Genomic DNA, 18,706 nt, shown 5'->3' on the forward strand with positions numbered 1-18,706 from the left:
CACCTGTAATACCAGCATTTTGGAAGGCAGAGGTGGGTGAGTCACTTGAGCACAGGAGTTGGAGACCAGCTTGGACAACATGGCGAAACACCAGCTCTACAAAAAATACAAAAATTAGCAGGGTATGGTGGTACATGCCTGTAGTCCCAGCTACTTGGGAGGCTGAGGTAGGAAGATTGCTTGAGCACAGGAGGTCAAGGCTGCAATGAGTCATGATTGTGCTACTCCACTCCAGCCTGGGCAACAGAGCAAGATTCTGTCTCAAAAAATAATAAGGCTGAGCGCAGTGGCTCACACCTGTAATCCCAGCACTTTGGGAGGCTGAGGTGGGTGGATCAACTGAGGCCAGGTGTTCGAGACCAGCCTGGCTAATGTGGTGAAGCCCCATCTCTATTAAAAATACAAAATTTGCTGGATATGGTGGCACACACCTGTAAACCCAGCTGCTTGGGAGGCTGAGGCAGAAGAATCACTTGAACCTGGGGGATGGAGCCTGCAGTGAGCCAAGGTTGCACCACTGCCCTTCAGCCTGGGTGACAGCGTGATACTCTGTCTCAAAACAACAACAAAATAATAATAAAACAAAAGCACTAAAGGTCACTTGGAGTGTCTACTCATTCAGCTTACCTTTACTGAGCACCTACTGTGCTGCATGGCCAAAAAAGAAAGCATGTAGAGTCTAGATGTAGCTGGTAGACAATTAATGCAAGTGAAACGTTAAACAGTGCTTTTTTTTTTTTTTAAAGTTCAAATTGCCTTACAAGGTTGTGAGTATAAAGTGACAAGCTAATGGTTCAGATGGTAAATCCTACAGGCTTAATGCTTCTTCATCTTGGATTGTCTAGGGCTGTCCCACTTCCCAGCTGGCTGCCCCATACAGTAGTTTTCCCAAAACGCTAGCACTTACCAGAGCACACAGCTGAATTTAGTATCACAGAATGTGCTCACTGTTAAACAGTTCCAAACCTAACCTAAAGAGCCTCCTCCATCCAAAGAAAATCTCTAGACTTGTGGTGAAGTACTGTGTCACCACAGCCACTAGATGGCAGAAGACTTTGGATGCAGAGGAATGAGGGGGAAGAAAGGAGCGAGAAAGAGGGGGGGGAGGGGGAGAAGGGGGGAAGGTGGGGAGGGAGGACTCAGCAAGTGTGGGAGTGTTGTCTTTGGATGCTCTATTGTAAATCAGTGTATTACTATGAATAAGCGTCACATCTGTGTCTGTACAGCATAGATGTGTGTGTGTGTGTGTGTACCTGTGAAGGTCTCCAAGCACATAGGGAAAAAACACAAACAAAAACTGGTGTGAGAATCAGAAGACCTGGATACTACTCTGCTTCATTGACTTCCCGCGTGACCTTGGCCAAGCCTCCTAGCTTCTTTGAGTTTTAATTTCCCTTTCCATAGATGGGAATCACAGCTTTGCTTATCTCTGGGAGTGGGGCAATGATAAAACATAATGCTCTTTGTCGACTGTAAAGGGCTGTAGCCATGTGCGGTGGTGCTGTCTGTGTGGTGTGTGGTTGAGGGAGTGTTCCTGAGTGTGTACTTGCAGGGATGTGCAAACCCTTGGTAATATGGTACCCTTAATACACTGGGTCTGCTCCCTGTGGAGACCTTGGGAAATTATCCAGTACATAGAACAAAATAGTCCTGGAGGAGCTGAGGGGAGGCTGAGAAAGAAAGCAGTGTAGCTCTCCTGGTTGGAGGTGGAGGAAGAGTGGAGGTCAGGATAAAGCATCTGTGCTTTCTCCCTGATCTTTATGGGAAAGAGGCAAGGTTAGTGATGCCCTGGTGGGGTTCCTCCCCTGTCTTGGACAGGGGCCCACTGAGGGTTTCCTCTTGCTCAGCTCCCATCCTTGCTGACCCGAGGGAGCAGCTCGACCTCTCTGCACAACAGCACCATCCGCAGCACCATCTACCAGCTCATGCTCCACAGCCTGGACCCCCTGAGGGAAGGTAAGCAAGGCCTCCCCAGACACCCACATCTGTCCCATCCACTCCTTCCCTCCTGTAGCTGGAGAAGAACTGGGACCTGAAAATCTGAGAGGCAGTGAGGAGGGGGTGGGAAGAGAGAATAAGCAGAGGAAAGAGTGGGTAGTAAAAGTCAGACAGTCTGGGAAAGAGGGTAGAGACCAAGACGGGTCTCACCAAGAGAGGGCAACAAGGAACATGAAAGCAAAGGTCCTTGAGTATCCACATCCCGCTACTTCCCTGCCTCTGTCCCTCCCTATAAAACGAAGAGGTTAACCTGCAGCTGTGCTCTGCACAGGGCTGGGTTGGGGCTGCCCTGCAAGGCCCACTGCCCAGGAGTCAGCCCCAGTGTTCCACGGAGAGCGTCTAGCCAGACAGCTTGACCCAGGCTGACTGGCCTGGGCTGCTTCTGGGGACATCGCTTGTAGGGTCCCAAAGCCCAGAAGTTCTTAGTGGCACTTCCTTTTGCTTTATATTCAACTCTGGAGTCTTAAGAAACCTGTTAACTCCTCCTCCAGTCAGGAACCCTGAAGGACACCCTGGAAACTGCCAGGAGCCTTCTAGGGGTGATGAGGGTAAGAGCAGGGCCCAAAGTACAGCGGGGGGCTGTTGTCCAATTTGACAAATGGTGGCAGTGGCTGAGATTCTCACTATGCACCTTACCAAATCCTGCCTTCTGCTTCTCAAGATAGTTGCCCGATGCATCTCGGACCCCTAAAGGGCACCTCTCAGTTACTTTCCTGCTCTCCTTGAGCCCCGCTGTCTCTGGGGCTCTGGTGCAGAACCGGAGCCCAGCCAGGAGATCCATCAAGGAAAGGCTTGCCTTTGGACAAAAGCCAAGGGCTCGGACTGCAGTTGGGCAGGAGGGCTGAGGGCCAAGCTGAACATGACACCACAGAATGATCCACTGAGTCCCAGGGAGCACTCTGACTGACAGTTCTGGCTCAAGGACAGATTTTTGGGACTCAGAATTTTCTTTAGATTCTGAAGTCCTTTTCAGAGACAATATTTGGGTTGTCAGTTGTTAAAAAAAAAAAAAAAAATACGGGCTGGTTGCAGTGGCTCACACCTATAATCCTAGCACTTTGGGAGGCTGAGGTGGGGGGATTGCCTGAGCTCAGGAGTTCGAAACCAGCCTGGGCAACACTGTGAAACCTCATCTCTACTAAAATACAAAAAAATTAGCCAGGCGCACCGGTGGATCCGTATAATCCCAGCTACGCGGGAGGCTGACACAGGAGAATCGCTTGAACCTAGGAGGTGGAGGTTGCAGTGAGCCGAGATTGAGCCACTGCACTCCAGCCTAGGCAACAGAGTGAGACTCCATCTCAAAAAAATTTTAAAAATTAAAAAAAAAATACTGTGAAAAGCTACATCAGACAAGTGATGAAACCTTCCTTAGGAATTCGTCAAGGTAAGAACAGAGGGAGAGAGAAAGGGAGAAAAAAAATAATCTAAGCTGCTAATGGAGCTGTTAGGAAAAAAAGAGAGGGGGGAAAAAAAGAAGTAAAAAGAAATTCCTGAAGGTAAGCCTCAGCAGACATTGCGAGAGAGGCCTTCCACAAATGTCAGCCCCAGAAAGATGGTACCTCTGGGGTTTGCGGAATGGAAGCTGCAGCCCCTGGCAGCCTCCGGTGATGAGTGCTGGGGGGCTCTGGCCTCAGCCCTGTGAGGAAAGCTCGATCTCTGGGTCATGAGTGGCCACTCCCAGAGGAATCACTGACTAGTGAAGTCCTGACAATAAAGACCTTCTCTTGGATGGGACTAGAGGGCCCCCAGCTGGGCCACTTGCATGACCAACAGCCTCCAGCTGGCCTACTTGTCCTAACAGGATTACGTGATGTTCAGGCCAGGCTGAGGTCAGAGGAGATTGATGTTAAAGCGATGATCCAGCCACGCTGAGAGAGGAGAAGCATGTGAGGAAACAAGTGCCCAGGAACCAGCAGCAGCCATCCCAGGGAGGACGGGCATGCTGGTACATTGTCTCTGGGCGTCTTTGGGACAGGAAATGGCTCTCACAGTGCATGACTGCAGATGTCCTCTGGGATTCAATCGTGCTCAGCAGCCCAGCCTGATTCTACACCCTGAGACTATGTGCGGGAGGGGCGGGGACCGTGAAGGGCTGTGATGAGGGCCTTTATTCCCCAGACTCTAGATGCACATTTGTGTTTACGTATGCTGTTTCCAGATGGCCATCCAGATGTTTCCACTTTTTCCAGGTGTTCAGCTCTTTCCACAGAGCTGATCCGTGGAAAGGACGTTTCCTGGGGTCTAAACTCTCACCTTTCTGTGAAAGGGCTTTTCCTCTCCAGGGTCCCATGCCTCTTGCGGTGATTTCACTTGGATATGTGTGAGACAGGGTGGGGGAGACCCTGCAGCTGACCTGCTTTCCTCAGTAACATGGGAAGTGAGAGGCTAGGCTGTGAGGGATGAGAAGGAAAAGTGGAAGCTTGTTTTTTGCTAGCCCTTCCAGCCAACAGTCAGCAGGTACTCAGTGCCGAGACCAGAGCCAAGGGAGCCCTCCTGTGACAGCAGCTACAGGTTGCTCAACAGAAGGCTTCAAGGCTTGATTAGTGCCAAGGGGGCACTGGGGTTGTCTGGATGAAGGAGGCAATGGTGTGTTGGCCCCTGACCTCTCAGTTCTGATGAGGACCCAGGCCCACCAGCCCACTTCGAGGGACACATGTGTCATAGTGGCGGCTCTACCCGTGGAGCTTATTGCCAGGGCCAGCTGCAACTGAACTGTCTCTGAGAGTTTAGGAGAGAGGTGGAGAGGAGGAAATTCCAGACCCATTTATCTGTTTTCTGCCTATCCTGGAGCCGGGCAGAGGCTTTGATCCACCCAGCTTCCCAGATTGCACTTTCCAGCTTCTCTGTTTCCTCTCGGTTCATCTGTACTACGAACTAGATGATCTCCAGGGTTCCTTCTAACTCGGGCCCTCTGGAATGCTGGGCATCGTCTCTGTGGGGTTGCTTCCCAGGTAGGACAGCTGCTCTCAACTACTCCAGTCAATTTGTTTTCATCATTGTTGTTGTGTCATTACAGCTGAAAGTTATATAGTGCTTTCCAGATGTCAGATACTGTTTTGAGCATATTCATGTATAAATTCACTTGCTCTGTCACCAACTCTGGGAGATTTTATAGATGAAGAATCTGAAGTACAGAGAGCATAAGGAATCACCCAGTTAGGTCCACAGCTATAGCGCAAGTGGCAGAACTAATATTCAAACTCAGGTCAGCAGGCTCTGGAATCCATGCTAAAGTAACAATAGGAGTGAGGCCAGCATTTGCAGCAGTGAAGGTGTTTTTATTTATTTTGTCTCATGAACCCTCATCACATCAGTGCCTTGAGGATATTATGGTATTCCCTTTTTAGAGAGAGGATGCTGAGGCTTAGTGAGGGCATGCAGGCTTCCCAAAGTCACCCAGTGCTTATGGGGCAGAGCCGACCTAATTTCAGAATAGATCCCATAGATCCCATGACACCACTTTGGTTTTTGTTTTTGTTTTTGTTTTGAGACGGAGTCTTACTCTGTCATCAGGCTGGAGTGCAGTGGCACGATCTCAGCTCATTGCAACCTCCACCTCCCAGGTTTAAGTGATTCTCCTGCCCCAGCCTTCCAAGTAGCTGTGACTACAGATGCACACCACCACATCCAGCTAATTTTTGTATTTTTAGTAGAGACAGGTTTCACCATATTGGCCAGGATGGTCTCGATCTCTTGACCTCGTGATCCGCCCAGCTCAGCCTCCCAAAGTGCTGGGATTACAAGCTTGAGCCACCACGCCCAGCCCAACACCACTTTGTTCTATCACTTGTGCCACTGCCCTCACCCTCCCAGGCCACACAGCTGTGCGCTCCTTCATCTGAGCCTTGTTCCTTCTTCCCCTCTCGACATTACACATGTAAAGTACTTGCATGCTTCCTGTCACATAGTCACGGTGGAAGAAAATTGCCTGCCTTGTGTTTCTCGCCTGGAAATCAGGGCAGCACAATTCTGTGCATGCTGCTCTGTGGGCCTCTAGGAAAGCACGTGCACAGGAATCTGAAGGGGGTCCTTCTCAGGCTCTTATTGTGCCTGGGGTCAAAAAGGGTGTGGCTGAGAGCTTCTTGGTGAATAATTTCCCCTTTTCTACTGGAGATGGAAGGTTTATGAACATGGCCATCCGTCGTCCCCTTGGAGCTATAGTAGAGCTTCTTAGCTACAAAGATACTATAGTCCAAAGGTGGCAAAAAACATCTCCTTGCAATTATTTCTCCATTTCATGTTCATCACAGATATTGCCAATCAATCATGGTACTTTCCTACAAAGCCTGGGTCAGAGTCCCTCTCAATTCAGTACCCAGGCAGGCCATCACTTGAACTTGTAAAGGAAATAAATCCTATTTCTTGGCCCTGAGTCCAACCATGTCATTTTACCAGAGAGGAAATAGGCCGTGAAAAGGGAAGTGACTTACCTTTGGTCACGGCCAGTCAGTGGCAATGCAGAAAATGTTAAGACAAATCTTTGGGAATTAAGCATCACAAATAGGCCTAGTAGGATCAGAATCCAGATGTCACAACCCCCAGGGCAGCCTTTTCCCACATTCTGCAGCTGCCCTCTGGCTGCTCTGCTGACTGTCCTAACTGAAAGGGTGTGGTAGGGATGATCCTGCGATCCCAGGTAAGATGTATATCCTTTCTCATTTGCAGTTCGCCTCGCCAAGGAGAAGGAGGAGGAGAGCTTGAATCAAGAGGCCAGAGCCCAACCCCAAGCCAAAGCAGAAAGCAAACCAGAGGGTGAGAAGATGGCCACACCAGCGGGTTTTCTCCTGCCCACTCTCCCTGTTGTCAGTAGTGAGTTTGGCCTGGAGGCGGCAGCCAGCCAGGCCAGGGGCTGAGACACGTCTTTGTGAGCCAGTCAGAGTGAGGGTCAGATATTGCCCTGAATACCGCTCCGCTCTAGACTCCTCCTTCCCAGGTGCTGTCTTGCTGACATGGCTGCTGGTCTGAGAGTAGCCCCATACAGCTTTCTCTCCATTTTCCTCAGGTAGGGTAGGCAAGGGAAGGCTAGAGGATTGTTGAACTTCTACTTCTTTTTGCTAAATCTCATCCCAAATGAGACTATTGGATTTTATTTCTTCTTCTTGTCTCTTCTGTACAAGGACAGTGTTGCTAGTTACTGGGTCTGAAACCAGCAACCCCAGTGAGGGAAGGCTATCAGGGGTCTGGTGTCACAGAAGTCCCTATCTGTGTGGCAGCTAGGACTGAGAAAGTGGGACAGCCACTGCCATGTGGGCTCTGCACAGCACACTGCCTGATCCATCCAGCTACCCTAGAGAGAGGTGGAGTAGCAGTCATTCTTCCCATCCTATACACATGAGGCTCAGAGAGGTCAAGTGACTTCCCAAAGCCACACAGCCAAGAAGTGAAAGAACCCTACCTAAACCTAGCTTCCCAGACTTCCCAGGTTTCCCTTCCTGTCAATCCTGTTCCAAGGCTTCAAAAGCTACTGCCTTTGGAATCAGGCAAAGGGTCAGACTCCAAGTGCTGGGAGCTTTGCCCTTTGCCTGTTCTGGCTGCCCAGCTGTTGACAGTGTCCTTGGCCACAATGGCCAGGAGGGAAATGTCTGTGAGTTACAGGGGAGCAAGAATGGTCACTTGCCAGCTGTCTGCTCATCTGCAGATAGGTCAGGGCAATAACAATTCACATCATCTTTCTTTTCCTACCAGCAAGAAATTCCCCCAAATAAACCTTCAGAAACCCTGAAGTCAAATAGCCTTGCAGCCACTTACGCCAGTGTCTCTACCAGCTTCCCTCAGAGCCTTGTCCACTCTTCTGATGTAGTCCCTTTTATTCTTTAAAGAGGAGGAGCCAGCCAAGTTCCCTGTGGTCACGGTCACATCAGCCCCTGCTCCAGACATCAAGGGAGATCAGAAGAAGAATCCGGGTGGTCAGGTAAGCACCCATCCTTTCCACAGATGAAACTGGAGAAGTCCAGCGAAGGAGTTGCTGACCACAAATACATCCTCCCTGAAGGTCTGAAATCCTATTTGAGGTTCAGTCCTCTAGGGGTAAATATTACTCTTTCTCTGAAGATCATTTCAAAAATACCAATATCTCATGGAGCCAATTAACTCACTGGAACATCTTAGTATCAGTGAACTAATATATTGACGATGTATTGTGAACTGTCACATGCTATAAGAACATAAGGAATAATTGTTAGTGGGTCTCTGTCAGCAACTAGGCGACAGTGAGACCAGGTAGCTCAAGAGCACTGGGAAGCTTGAAATGCAGATAGGAGGGTTGCTGGGTGAAGGCCTTCGAACCTGCTGAGGCTCCTCATTGCCTACTGCACCTGGTCAGGTTTCCCAGCCTTGTCTGCAGAGCTTCCTAAGTCCTGACACTGCTCTGTCTTTACAGCTCCATGGTCTCTTCTTCCACCATGTTCCGGCCAAACTAGATTTCTTGTCTCCATGTTTTTCTACCTCCCAGCTTTGGCTCACATGGGAAGCTTGAAATGCAGGTGGGAGGGTTGCTGGGCGAAGGCCTTCAAACCTTCTGAGGCTCCTCTCCCTAGAATGCCTTTTCTCCTCCATTTTCATATATCCTCATCTTGTCACGCACTCCCAGCCTTCTCCCTGGCCTCTGGCCAGTATAAACATCTTTGTCATGTAGCTGCCTTGATCCGCTCCAAATCTAAATGCCCCTGGCACTCTGCACCTATCTCAGGACTTTTGCCAATTGCCTTTCCTGTATCCTGAGCCTACTAGGTGGTGAGGTTCCTGAAGGCAAGATCGAAGTCTGAGTTACCCCTGTCTCCCCTACAGAGGGAAACAGAATGCCTGGTACACAGTTGTGCTCAATATATGTTGAGTGACTGACAGTAAAAAACATTCCATTTGCAAGTTCCATCTCTTTTCTCCTCTCCATTCAATACCCAGAAGCACTTGATTATATTTCATCCTTAAGCCAGCAACTTTGGGTTCAGAATCTAAGCTTCATGGTAACATGAGTAGGCCTATTACCACTAGCTCAGGTAAATGGGATTAAGAGGATACAGAGGTATCCCTTGGAATCCCAGGGCACGAAGTGAAGCTTGATCTCATGAAGAGCTGGACCTAGGCCTGAGAAGGCATCTGTGACCCTGGTGGCTTCTCATTCCATGTCTCGCTGTCCCTCACATCCCTTCTCTGGGTATAGGCTCTATCACGGGCCTCTCTTGTCAGGCTGCCTTCATTTGTTTCCTTATGAGCACGTATAACCCCAAAACACTACCCCAGTCCTGCAGTCCACAGGGGAAATCAGTGACTGGTTTCCAGAATTAAAAGAGAGACAATCAGGCCGGGTGCGGTGGCTCACGCCTGTAATCCCAGCACTTTGGGAGGCGGAGGCGGACACATCACTTGAGGTCAGGAGTCCGAGACCAGCCTGGTCAACATGGCGAAACTCTGTCTCTACTAAAAATACAAAAATTAGCCAGGTGTGGTGGCACGTGCCTATAGTCCCAGCTACTTGGGAGGCTTAGGCAGGAGAATCGCTTGAACCCGGGAGGCGGAGGTTGCAGTGAGCCGAGATCGTGCCACTGCACTCCAGCCTGGGTGACAGAGTGAGACTCCATCTCAAAAAAAAAAAGAAGAGAGAGAATCAGTTTAACCCAGCTCCTTGGTCAAGGACCCAGGCTGTGTCTAACTGGCTATGGCTGGCTGACTTGACTCCAATGCGGGAAGGGGAAGCTACCTGCTCAGCTGGGGCTATTAGGAGTGATGGTCTTCAGAGAAGAGGGTGCACATGGGCCAACACTCCCACACTTATGGGTTTCAATGACTTGTCATCTCCTCTGGGAAGCATTCTCCACCTGATAGGAATCCTCATTCCCAGTTCAAACCGCAGGCCTCACCAGCTACTATTTGACTTTTTCATTGGGGAGTTCTCAACCCTGGTTGCATATTAGAATAATTTGGGGAAGTTAAAAAAAAAAAGACCAGGCCCCACTCTCAACCAGTTATTTTTTTTCTTTCTTTCTTTTTTTTTTTTTTTTTAAGGTTAGTCAAGTGAAGCAATGGGAGTGGAGAAGGAACAAAGAAATCAGTAACTGGTTGTGATCAATTAGTTGTAAACACCGCTGCACTGGGACCAGCCTCTCAACCAGTTAAATCAGAATATCTGGGTGTGTCATTGGGCATCAATGGTTTAAAAAGCCTCCAGGTGATCTTAATGTGCATCACAATTGAGAATCACTCAGCAGCCTTTGGGGTTGCCAATATTTGACATTTGTTACAGAAAACATATTTACTCCATGAACACACAGCCCAGGGCACTGCTCAAGGGATGGACCAGCATGTTGCTATACATTAGACGGGTGCCTAATCTGAGGACACTCCAAATCAATGGCTTTTAATTTTATCTCTTACGTTTTTTATGGGGTTATGGGGTCTCGCTTTATTGCCCAGGCTGGCCTGGAACTCCTGGGCTCTAGCAATTCTACTGCATCAGCTGCCTGAGTAGTTGAGACATAGGCATCTATGTCTGAGACCAGACCCCACTATCAGTGGCTTTTAGGGTATGTGGAGACAGTCAGTGGCTCCCAAACACTGGGCTAAAAGTGGATGTTTTAGGAACATCTGTGAGTTATTTTGAAATACAGACTCCTGGCTTCCAATCCTAGAGATTCTAATTTAGTTGGTCCAGGTGGGATCAGAAAATCTGTATTTCTTTTTTTTTCTTTTTTTGAGATGGAGTTTTGCTCCATCACCCAGGCTGGAGTGCAGTGGCACAATCTTGGCTCACTGTAACCTCCACCTCCCAGGTTCAAGCAATTCTCCTGCCTCAGCCTCCTGAGTAGCTGGGATTACAGGTGCCCACCACTGCGCCCCGCTAGTTTTTATAGTTTTAGTAGAGACAGGGTTTCACCATGTTGGCCAGGCTGGTCTTGAACTCCTGACCTCATGATCTGTCCCCCTCGGCCTCCCAAAGTGCTGGGATTACAGACATTAGCCACCATGCCTGGCCGAAAAATCTGTATTTCAACTAGGCTCCTCAGGCTACCAGGTTTGGAAGCCAGACATCTCATTTGGCCCTTTACCTGGTATTGGTAAAGCGGGGTAGTTTGGTGGACCATCCATATTCAAATCCCAAATTCATCACTTACAAACTATGTGGACCATGGGCAAGTTACTTAATTCCTTTTGCTCTAGTTTCTCCATCTATAAGATGGGCATAATTCTATCTATATCATGAATTAATTGATTCATAAAACACAGTAAGTGCTAGCTATTATTATTAAACTACTTCCCATGGTGCCTGGCATATAAAAACCCTTAATAAATAGGTATTATCATCCTTATTTTATACATATAAGGTAATAAAACAATTTAGGAGTTTTAGTAGACTCAGCAATGCATTGTGGCCACCAAAGGATGTCATGCCGTATTAGGCAACATTAATGGAAGCATCGTATCTAAGACAAGGGAGTGATAGTCCTATTTCACTCCCTGCAATGTTCTGTGTTCAGTTTTGGATACCCTCCTCCTGGGATATAAGCTAATTAAAATGAGTTCACAAGGATGGGGAGGAGGCTCTAGGCCATAGCATGTACAAATGATATAAGGACCTGGGAATCTTTAACCCAGGGAAGAGAGCTGTCTCATGGAATACTGATGTTTTGTAAGGCATCAAAGAGTAAACCTATACATGGGGGTAGAACTCTGATATATATATGGACTTCAGATGAATCAGAGGTGTCAAAGATGACAGAAGCTGCTTTGCTTTAGGTGGTGAGTTTTCCGCCCCTGGATATGATCAAATAAAAGCTGGGTAGCCACTAGGTAGGACTTTGGTCATAGGAATTATCACACCAGTTTTCTCCTCATAGTTAAGTTTTCAGACACATTCTGAGAAGCACACCAACAAAAAAATTGGGCAGCAACAAAAGGAAAACAAGCAGAGCAGTTACTAAACATTAATCTGTTGGTTTTGGATTGCAGGAAGATGTGGCTGAAGCTGAAAGCACAGGTGAAATGACAGGCAAAGGGGGCAAAACTGTTGGTGAAGGTGAAACCGAAGAGAAAAGTGGGGGTGAAACTCAACCAGAGGGTGAAGGTGAAACCAAAGACAAAAGTGGAGGTGAAACTCAACCAGAGGGTGAAGGTGAAACTCAACCAGAGGGTGAAGGTGAAACCAAAGACAAAAGTGGAGGTGAAACTCAACCAGAGGGTGAAGGTGAAACCAAAGACAAAAGTGGAGGTGAAACTCAACCAGGGGGTGAAGGTGAAACCAAAGACAAAAGTGGAGGTGAAACTCAACCAGGGGGTGAAGGTGAAACTCAACCAGAGGGTGAAGGTGAAACCAAAGACAAAAGTGGAGGTGAAACTCAACCAGAGGGTGAAGGTGAAACTCAACCAGAGGGTGAAGGAGAAACTGAAACTCAAGGAAACGGAGCAGAACATGGAGATGAAAATGAAGCAGAAGGAAAAGGAGACAATGAAGGTGAAGGTGAGGGTGAAATCTGCACAGAAGACGGTGAAATGAAAGGTAATGAAGGCAAAACTGAAAGCCAAGAACTCAGTGGTGAAAATCGTGATGAAGCCAAAAATGATGAGAAAGATATAAAAGATGAAGGGGGAAGTGATGGAGGAGATAGGGAAGAGGAGGAAAAGGAGGAGGAAGAGGAGGAAGAAAAGGAGGAGAAGGAAGAGGAGGAGGAAGAGGAGGAGGAGGAGGAGCAGGAGGAGCAGGAGGAGGAGGAGGAGGAGGAGCAGGAGGAGCAGGAGGAGGAGGAGGAAAATGAAGAGCCGCTGTCCCTGGACTGGCCTGAAACCAGGCAGAAGCAGGCCATTTACCTCTTCCTCCTGCCCATCGTGTTCCCACTCTGGCTGACAGTCCCTGACGTCCGAAGGCCGGTAAGTGTGTCCATCCTTACCTCAGGCTTTTTTTCCCCAGGGAAGCTGTGGGGTCTTTAGGCACCCAGGGCTCACACTTAATGGGGAGGAAGAGGCCAGGGACAACCAGCTTGGCAGGGGTGCACCACTGAGATCTGGGAAGGTACTGAAGCCTTGCAGGGGGATCGTGTGCCCAGGCAACACACCAATGGCACTTGGGAGGCCCTAGACCTCAAATGTGTCTTATTTCCACAGCTATAAGGAGCGTACACTAGTCCCTCTTTGACTCCTATCTCAGTTTCTTGATTTTAATTTGGGAATGATGTCACTAAACCTCCTCCATATTTCATAGGAGTATTCTCAAAACCCGGGGAAATCACTGCTATTTCTACCCAATATTCTTATTTGCAAGGAAAGATCTGACCAGAAAAGAATGGTACAAGGAGGCTGCAAAAGCCAAACCGAATGCCTAGATTGGCCTGGTTCTAGGGCAAGGAGACAGCTCTCTTCCCTCTGGTGACTGCTGCACACCCTACTGTCTGGACTCCCCTACAGGTGTACCCCTCACCCCCATCCTTTTCCATCCATCTCAAGGTCCTCCCCGAGAGAGAGCCCTCAGGTCAAATGTCTCCAGTTCCTCTCCATCACTCTTCCATTAGACCTTGTCACTGATTCTTGGGCTTGCTCAGAGGGTCCAAAGACCTTTAGCCTCTACAACTTACTTCCCATCCTTTTCAAACTTTCAAACAGGAGTCAAGGAAGTTTTTTGTTCTCACCTTCCTGGGATCCATCGTGTGGATAGCCATGTTCTCATACCTCATGGTGTGGTGGGCTCACCAGGTGAGTGAACAGCAGGAACAAAATCCTCTACCAGCAGGTCCCAAGGACACTTTCCTTCAGGATGAATTTCCGGTACTCAGGGAGTCTCGAGGATCAGGTGAATCTGTGCAGTTTCTATGTTGTTTGTAAAGGCTTAAAGGTAGACTTTTTATTCCGGTGAACATAGTACTTCTCAATTTTGGCTTTTCTGACATACCCTGCAGCATGAAGGCCTTGGAATCCTGCCTGATTCCAGCTGACCATGGCTTATTAGTCATATTTCCTGCCTTCTCCGCCATGTACCTATCCCTCTCACCTGGTGAAACCCTGCACACTCTGAGAACCAGCTGTTTCGCATGCTCTCTGGCATTTCATTAGTCTTCCCCTGAGTGCCCATAGTGTTTCTGTTCTGCCTGGAATACTGCATTGTAATCTTTGTTTACTAGCTTTCCTCTCTAAAAGGCTGAGATTAGGGTCTACGTTACCTTGCTCATACTTCCACCTCCAGCCTCTTAGTTCCTGGGACACAGCAAGTGTCCACATTCCTGGAAATAGAAATGCTGACTTTAACAGATCTTTGGAAGGGCAGTTCTTGTGGGGAAGTAGAGGTGTTAGAGTTGGAATGACAGTGAGCAGCAGATCTGCTGCAGGTAACTTGTAGACCACTTGTGAAAAGAAGAGCAACATGGTCCCTTTGGTCAGGAGCAGGAGCCTTGCTTGTCTCTGTGGCTATCTCAGCTGTTAGTCCTCCTATCACCCTCCCTCACTCAGGCTGAGGGGGTGTGGCTGAGCTCTTTAGAAGGCATTCTGTTTGCATAAAGTAGGATGTGGATAGTGCTTTGATGTGCCTCAGGTTTTTCACCTACTGTTGCCATGGTTTCTCATTACTGTTTACCAGGTTGGTGAAACAATAGGGATTTCCGAAGAGATTATGGGCCTGACCATCCTTGCAGCAGGCACATCAATCCCTGACCTCATCACCAGTGTGATTGTGGCTCGAAAGGGCCTGGGAGACATGGCTGTGTCAAGCTCTGTGGGCAGTAACATATTTGATATCACTGTGGGGTGAGTGGCAACGTTACTTTCTAAAGCATGTTAAGTGTGACTGGAAAACACTGCATTGGTTCTGTTCACTGGTTTTCTGCTTTATTCATTATACATAGAATAAAAGGGCATTTATATTGCTGGTTTCTGCAAAGGAACAAAATATCTTCCCTTCATTCATCACAGACAGATGGGATAACAGAACTAAAATGCTGCCTGAAATGAAACTGACCAGAATTTACAGATAAATCGAAAAACAAAGTCCAATCCATTCTATTACCAAATACAGTCAAATGTTCTGTTCACTGACTTTCAAGGCGGTGGAGGTGGGATTGGAAGGAGCAATGACTCAGTTTCACCTCCTGGTCCTCTTTTGTATATGAACTCCTGCTCAGAGGCTCTAAACAGCATTTTGCATAACAAGCAAATACCTTATCCTCCTGTACCCATCCTCTTTCCCCATTCTCCCTACCTTGTCAGAAAGAGGGGCCATTTTCACTTCCCTAATCATGTCCTGACTTTGGGTGGCAGATTTGTTTCCTTAAATTTGAATTTGTGTATGTGTATTTGGGGTGAGGGGCAGGTAAAAAGGCAGCTGTCATCACTAAATAATTAAAAGAAATGTAGGCCTTATCAAAATTTAGAGATTTAAGAGTTCATATCACATTGGGGCCAGGTGTGGTAATGTGTGCTGGTAATCCCAGCATAAAAAAAAAAGGCGAACATCAACTGATCTGAGTCATACGGAAGTCATGAAGTATGCAGAAGATTTTTAAAAAGCTCAGACTCAGAACACTTCAGTTTTAATCTAAGCTCTTCTAGTTATCAGCTGCGAGTCCTTGGGCAAGTAATTTGATTTCCTTGAACCTTAGTTTCCTTATCTGTGAAATGGGGCTAATAATTTCTGCTCTACTTCATAGATTTTAATTTTTCTTGGTGGAAAAATACATATTTCGTAAACTGTAAAATACTATTTGTGTATGGAATTATTATAAACATTAAGAATATTCACATTGTTTCTTCAATCTTGCAGCTTGCCCGTTCCTTGGTTACTTTTCTCTCTTATCAATGGATTACAGCCAGTGCCAGTCAGCAGCAATGGCTTGTTTTGTGCAATTGTTTTGCTTTTTCTCATGCTCCTGTTTGTGATCTCTTCAATTGCGTCATGTAAATGGAGAATGAACAAGATCCTGGGCTTCACAATGTTCCTACTTTACTTTGTATTCCTGATCATCAGTGTGATGTTAGAAGATCGAATCATATCCTGTCCTGTATCTGTCTGAGTCAGTCACTCTTGCTCACAATGGGCATAGATCAGAAGACTATGCCGGAAGTTACTGTTATCTCTTGTGACATTAATGAAAGAACGTACATGATCCTGGAAAGTGAACTGAGTGACCAAGGACCTCTGATGTGAATGTGATCTGAGACTCAAGTTTGTCCTTGGAAACACCTGCAGCTCACTGTGGATTAAGAACCTCACCTCTGGAGGGGTGGAGTTTCTACCCGACTCATGCAGACATCTATTACGTGGAGGCAGCAGAAGGACCCCTGGAGCCAGAGGGTTTTCTGAATGATAACTGGGGTCAAAGGTTGGGGTAGGCACAGCAGCTGTAAGACAAGCGTCTGTGCTGACCATTCCCTGACCATTTCTGAAGGGCTGCTGGCCCAAAAGATGCAGATGTGAGACGTGGTCTACATCTCAGCCTTCCTGGCCTCTGCCTCAAGCACACATTGCAATTTTCTGTCTCCTCTCTTTCTGTTCAAAATGTGAGGTTCTATCAGGTTTGTAATCACCATAGGTTCAGTTATTGATGAGTTTAAGGATCCAAGGTTACAGGAAAAAAGAGGTATAACAGGAATCAATGATCATTCCACGTTTTGTAATCCACTGCATCTGGATCTATACCAGCATTTTCTACCTTAAAAGGAGGACTACTTTAACTCTTATTGTTGTGTTTCTGAAAAGTGAAATTAAACAAAGCAGCCTGAAAAATAAACATTTATAATTCAACCTTGAATTGGAAGGAGTGGAGATTAGGGAAGAAAACTACTCTAGAGGCTATTTAAAAGTATTATTTATTAGAACATCCAAGTTCATGTTGTCTCCATCAGCGGTCACCTTGAGGAATTAGACATTCTAACAAAGCTGTCCTGGCTCCACCCCTCCAGCATGTTCACACCCGACAATGACATTTGAGTGGAGAGGTAAGGGAGGTCATTCTAAAGAGTCCAAAATCATCAGAGCCACATCTGCTTTATAAAGTGAAAGATCCAGTGGGGCAATGCTATTTTTGTATGTCAACCTAGATAGGATTACAAAGCAAGACTGATTTCTTCTGTGGTTTATGAATGGATCTTAAGATAATTACAAAGGGGAAATTCCAAGAATGCATAACACAATGACAACGTGGTGAGAAAAAGTGTATTATTACTTCCAAGGAATCTAGTGTAAAGGACACTTGAATTTTTTAAAAATGTGGTTAAACATTTTATGTGGAATTTGATGAGTCTGTGTATTAAATACCACTGCTTGCTGCTTTTACTAGAATCAAGTTAAGGGACATATTAGAAATAAAACATTTTACTATCACTGGCTTCAGAGCAAAATGAGCTCAGGTGACTGCAGATTATGATGGCAAATATGGCTTTAATTACAAACATGAGGAATGAGTCACTGAAGATGAAAAGATAGGACAGATGTGATGTGAAAAAATCCAAACATTTAGGCATTGAGCAATGGCTGAGGGGTTCCAAGTATTCCGTCTTTTAAGATGGACTGGTTAATTAATTGCCTCGCTACTCCAGGATTCCCATTCTTTGGAAATAATTTTTATTAAATTTCAATAAACTGTGAATCCCAATGTATTTTATTTTACAACATGGATGGGCTCATCCTTATCTTTAGGTCACTTCTTCAGAATCCTCCCAAGAAGACTGAGAAGAGTATGGAATCATCTTCCAATTTCACATTCTTAAATTAATTATCCTTAATCCTGATGCTGCTACACTGCTGGGTTTCCAAAGCCATGGCCTAAGAACAGGAGGAAAGAGAAATACCTTTGGGAGGGAGGTCCCAACCTCAAAATTCTGGGTGCTAACAGGTGTCTGCAACCAGTTCCAGTTAGCTTCGGGGATGCCAACCTCCTCACCCACAGCCTAGGATCTGACACTTTTCCTCAGACTGAGAAAGGAGTGATGAACCGCAAAACGCTGTGTAATGATAAAGTGCTGGAATATCCATGTAATGATTAAAACCAACTCTAATAATCTCACATCCTTTTCCCAGTTTGCTGAATTTCTGGCATACTCCTTTGCCTAGAAAGGAAGTTCTGATCACTTCACACTGTTACAGAAAAGGACAAGTACGAAAGCTGATGGATGAGTAGGAATTCACTGGGGGAGAGAAAGAGATTACTTCAGGGAGATAGAAAACTTGTGTAACTTTGAAAAGACTAACTGGTTTTACCTGGAAATTAAATTTTTTGTTCACACATTTACAAACCTACTATAATATTAAAATCATGCATTTTAGAGGTAAAGTACCATTTAAAAATGTCAAGATAGCCGGGCGTGGTGGCTCAAGCCTGTAATCCCAGCACTTTGGGAGGCTGAGGCGGGTGGATCACGAGGTCAAGAGATCGAGACCATCCTGGTCAACATGGTGAAACCCCGTCTCTACTAAAAATACAAAACATTAGCTGGGCATGGTGGCGTGTGCCTGTAATCCCAGCTACTCGGGAGGCTGAGGCAGGAGAATTGCCTGAACCCGGGAGGCGGAGGTTGCGGTGAGCCGAGATCGCGCCATTGCACTCCAGTCTGGGTAGCAAGAGCGAAACTCCGTCTCAAAAATAACAATATCAAGATAATATTGAGATGATCCTCTCACTTTATAGGCAGAGTATTCTGTATATAGTTACTTGTGACAAATTCTAGGTCATTCATTCAGCCTGGAAAGTCTGAGCTGTCCCACATGGGTCACTGAATTGGAAGTCAGTGGTTACGT

At 46.7% G+C, this 18,706-nt stretch overlaps 1 protein-coding gene across 6 annotated transcripts in view; it reads left to right on the forward strand.

The window, feature by feature from the left end:
* The window catches only part of SLC24A1 (solute carrier family 24 member 1), a 41,480-nt gene extending 23,505 nt beyond the window's left edge, over positions 1 to 17,975 (forward strand). For 3 of the 6 annotated variants that reach the window (XM_032251012.1, XM_032251011.1, XM_032251010.1), the window contains 8 exons: positions 1,848 to 1,956; positions 6,667 to 6,753; positions 7,821 to 7,912; positions 11,944 to 12,298; positions 12,422 to 12,858; positions 13,588 to 13,677; positions 14,555 to 14,721; positions 15,734 to 17,975. In XM_032251012.1, coding sequence (XP_032106903.1) covers positions 1,848 to 1,956; positions 6,667 to 6,753; positions 7,821 to 7,912; positions 11,944 to 12,298; positions 12,422 to 12,858; positions 13,588 to 13,677; positions 14,555 to 14,721; positions 15,734 to 15,983 — 1,587 coding nt within the window. In that variant the 3' untranslated portion in view covers positions 15,984 to 17,975. Of the gene's footprint in view, positions 1 to 1,847; positions 1,957 to 6,666; positions 6,754 to 7,820; positions 7,913 to 11,943; positions 12,299 to 12,346; positions 12,859 to 13,587; positions 13,678 to 14,554; positions 14,722 to 15,733 lie in introns of all 6 variants that reach the window. The other 3 variants (XM_032251013.1, XM_032251014.1, XM_032251015.1) reach the window with 3 other exon arrangements.
* Positions 17,976 to 18,706: the final 731 nt, after the last annotated feature.

This window comes from Sapajus apella, unplaced genomic scaffold, assembly GCF_009761245.1.
Source record: "Sapajus apella isolate SASKATOON/1434 unplaced genomic scaffold, GSC_monkey_1.0 scaffold74, whole genome shotgun sequence".
Lineage (NCBI taxonomy): Eukaryota > Metazoa > Chordata > Mammalia > Primates > Cebidae > Sapajus > Sapajus apella.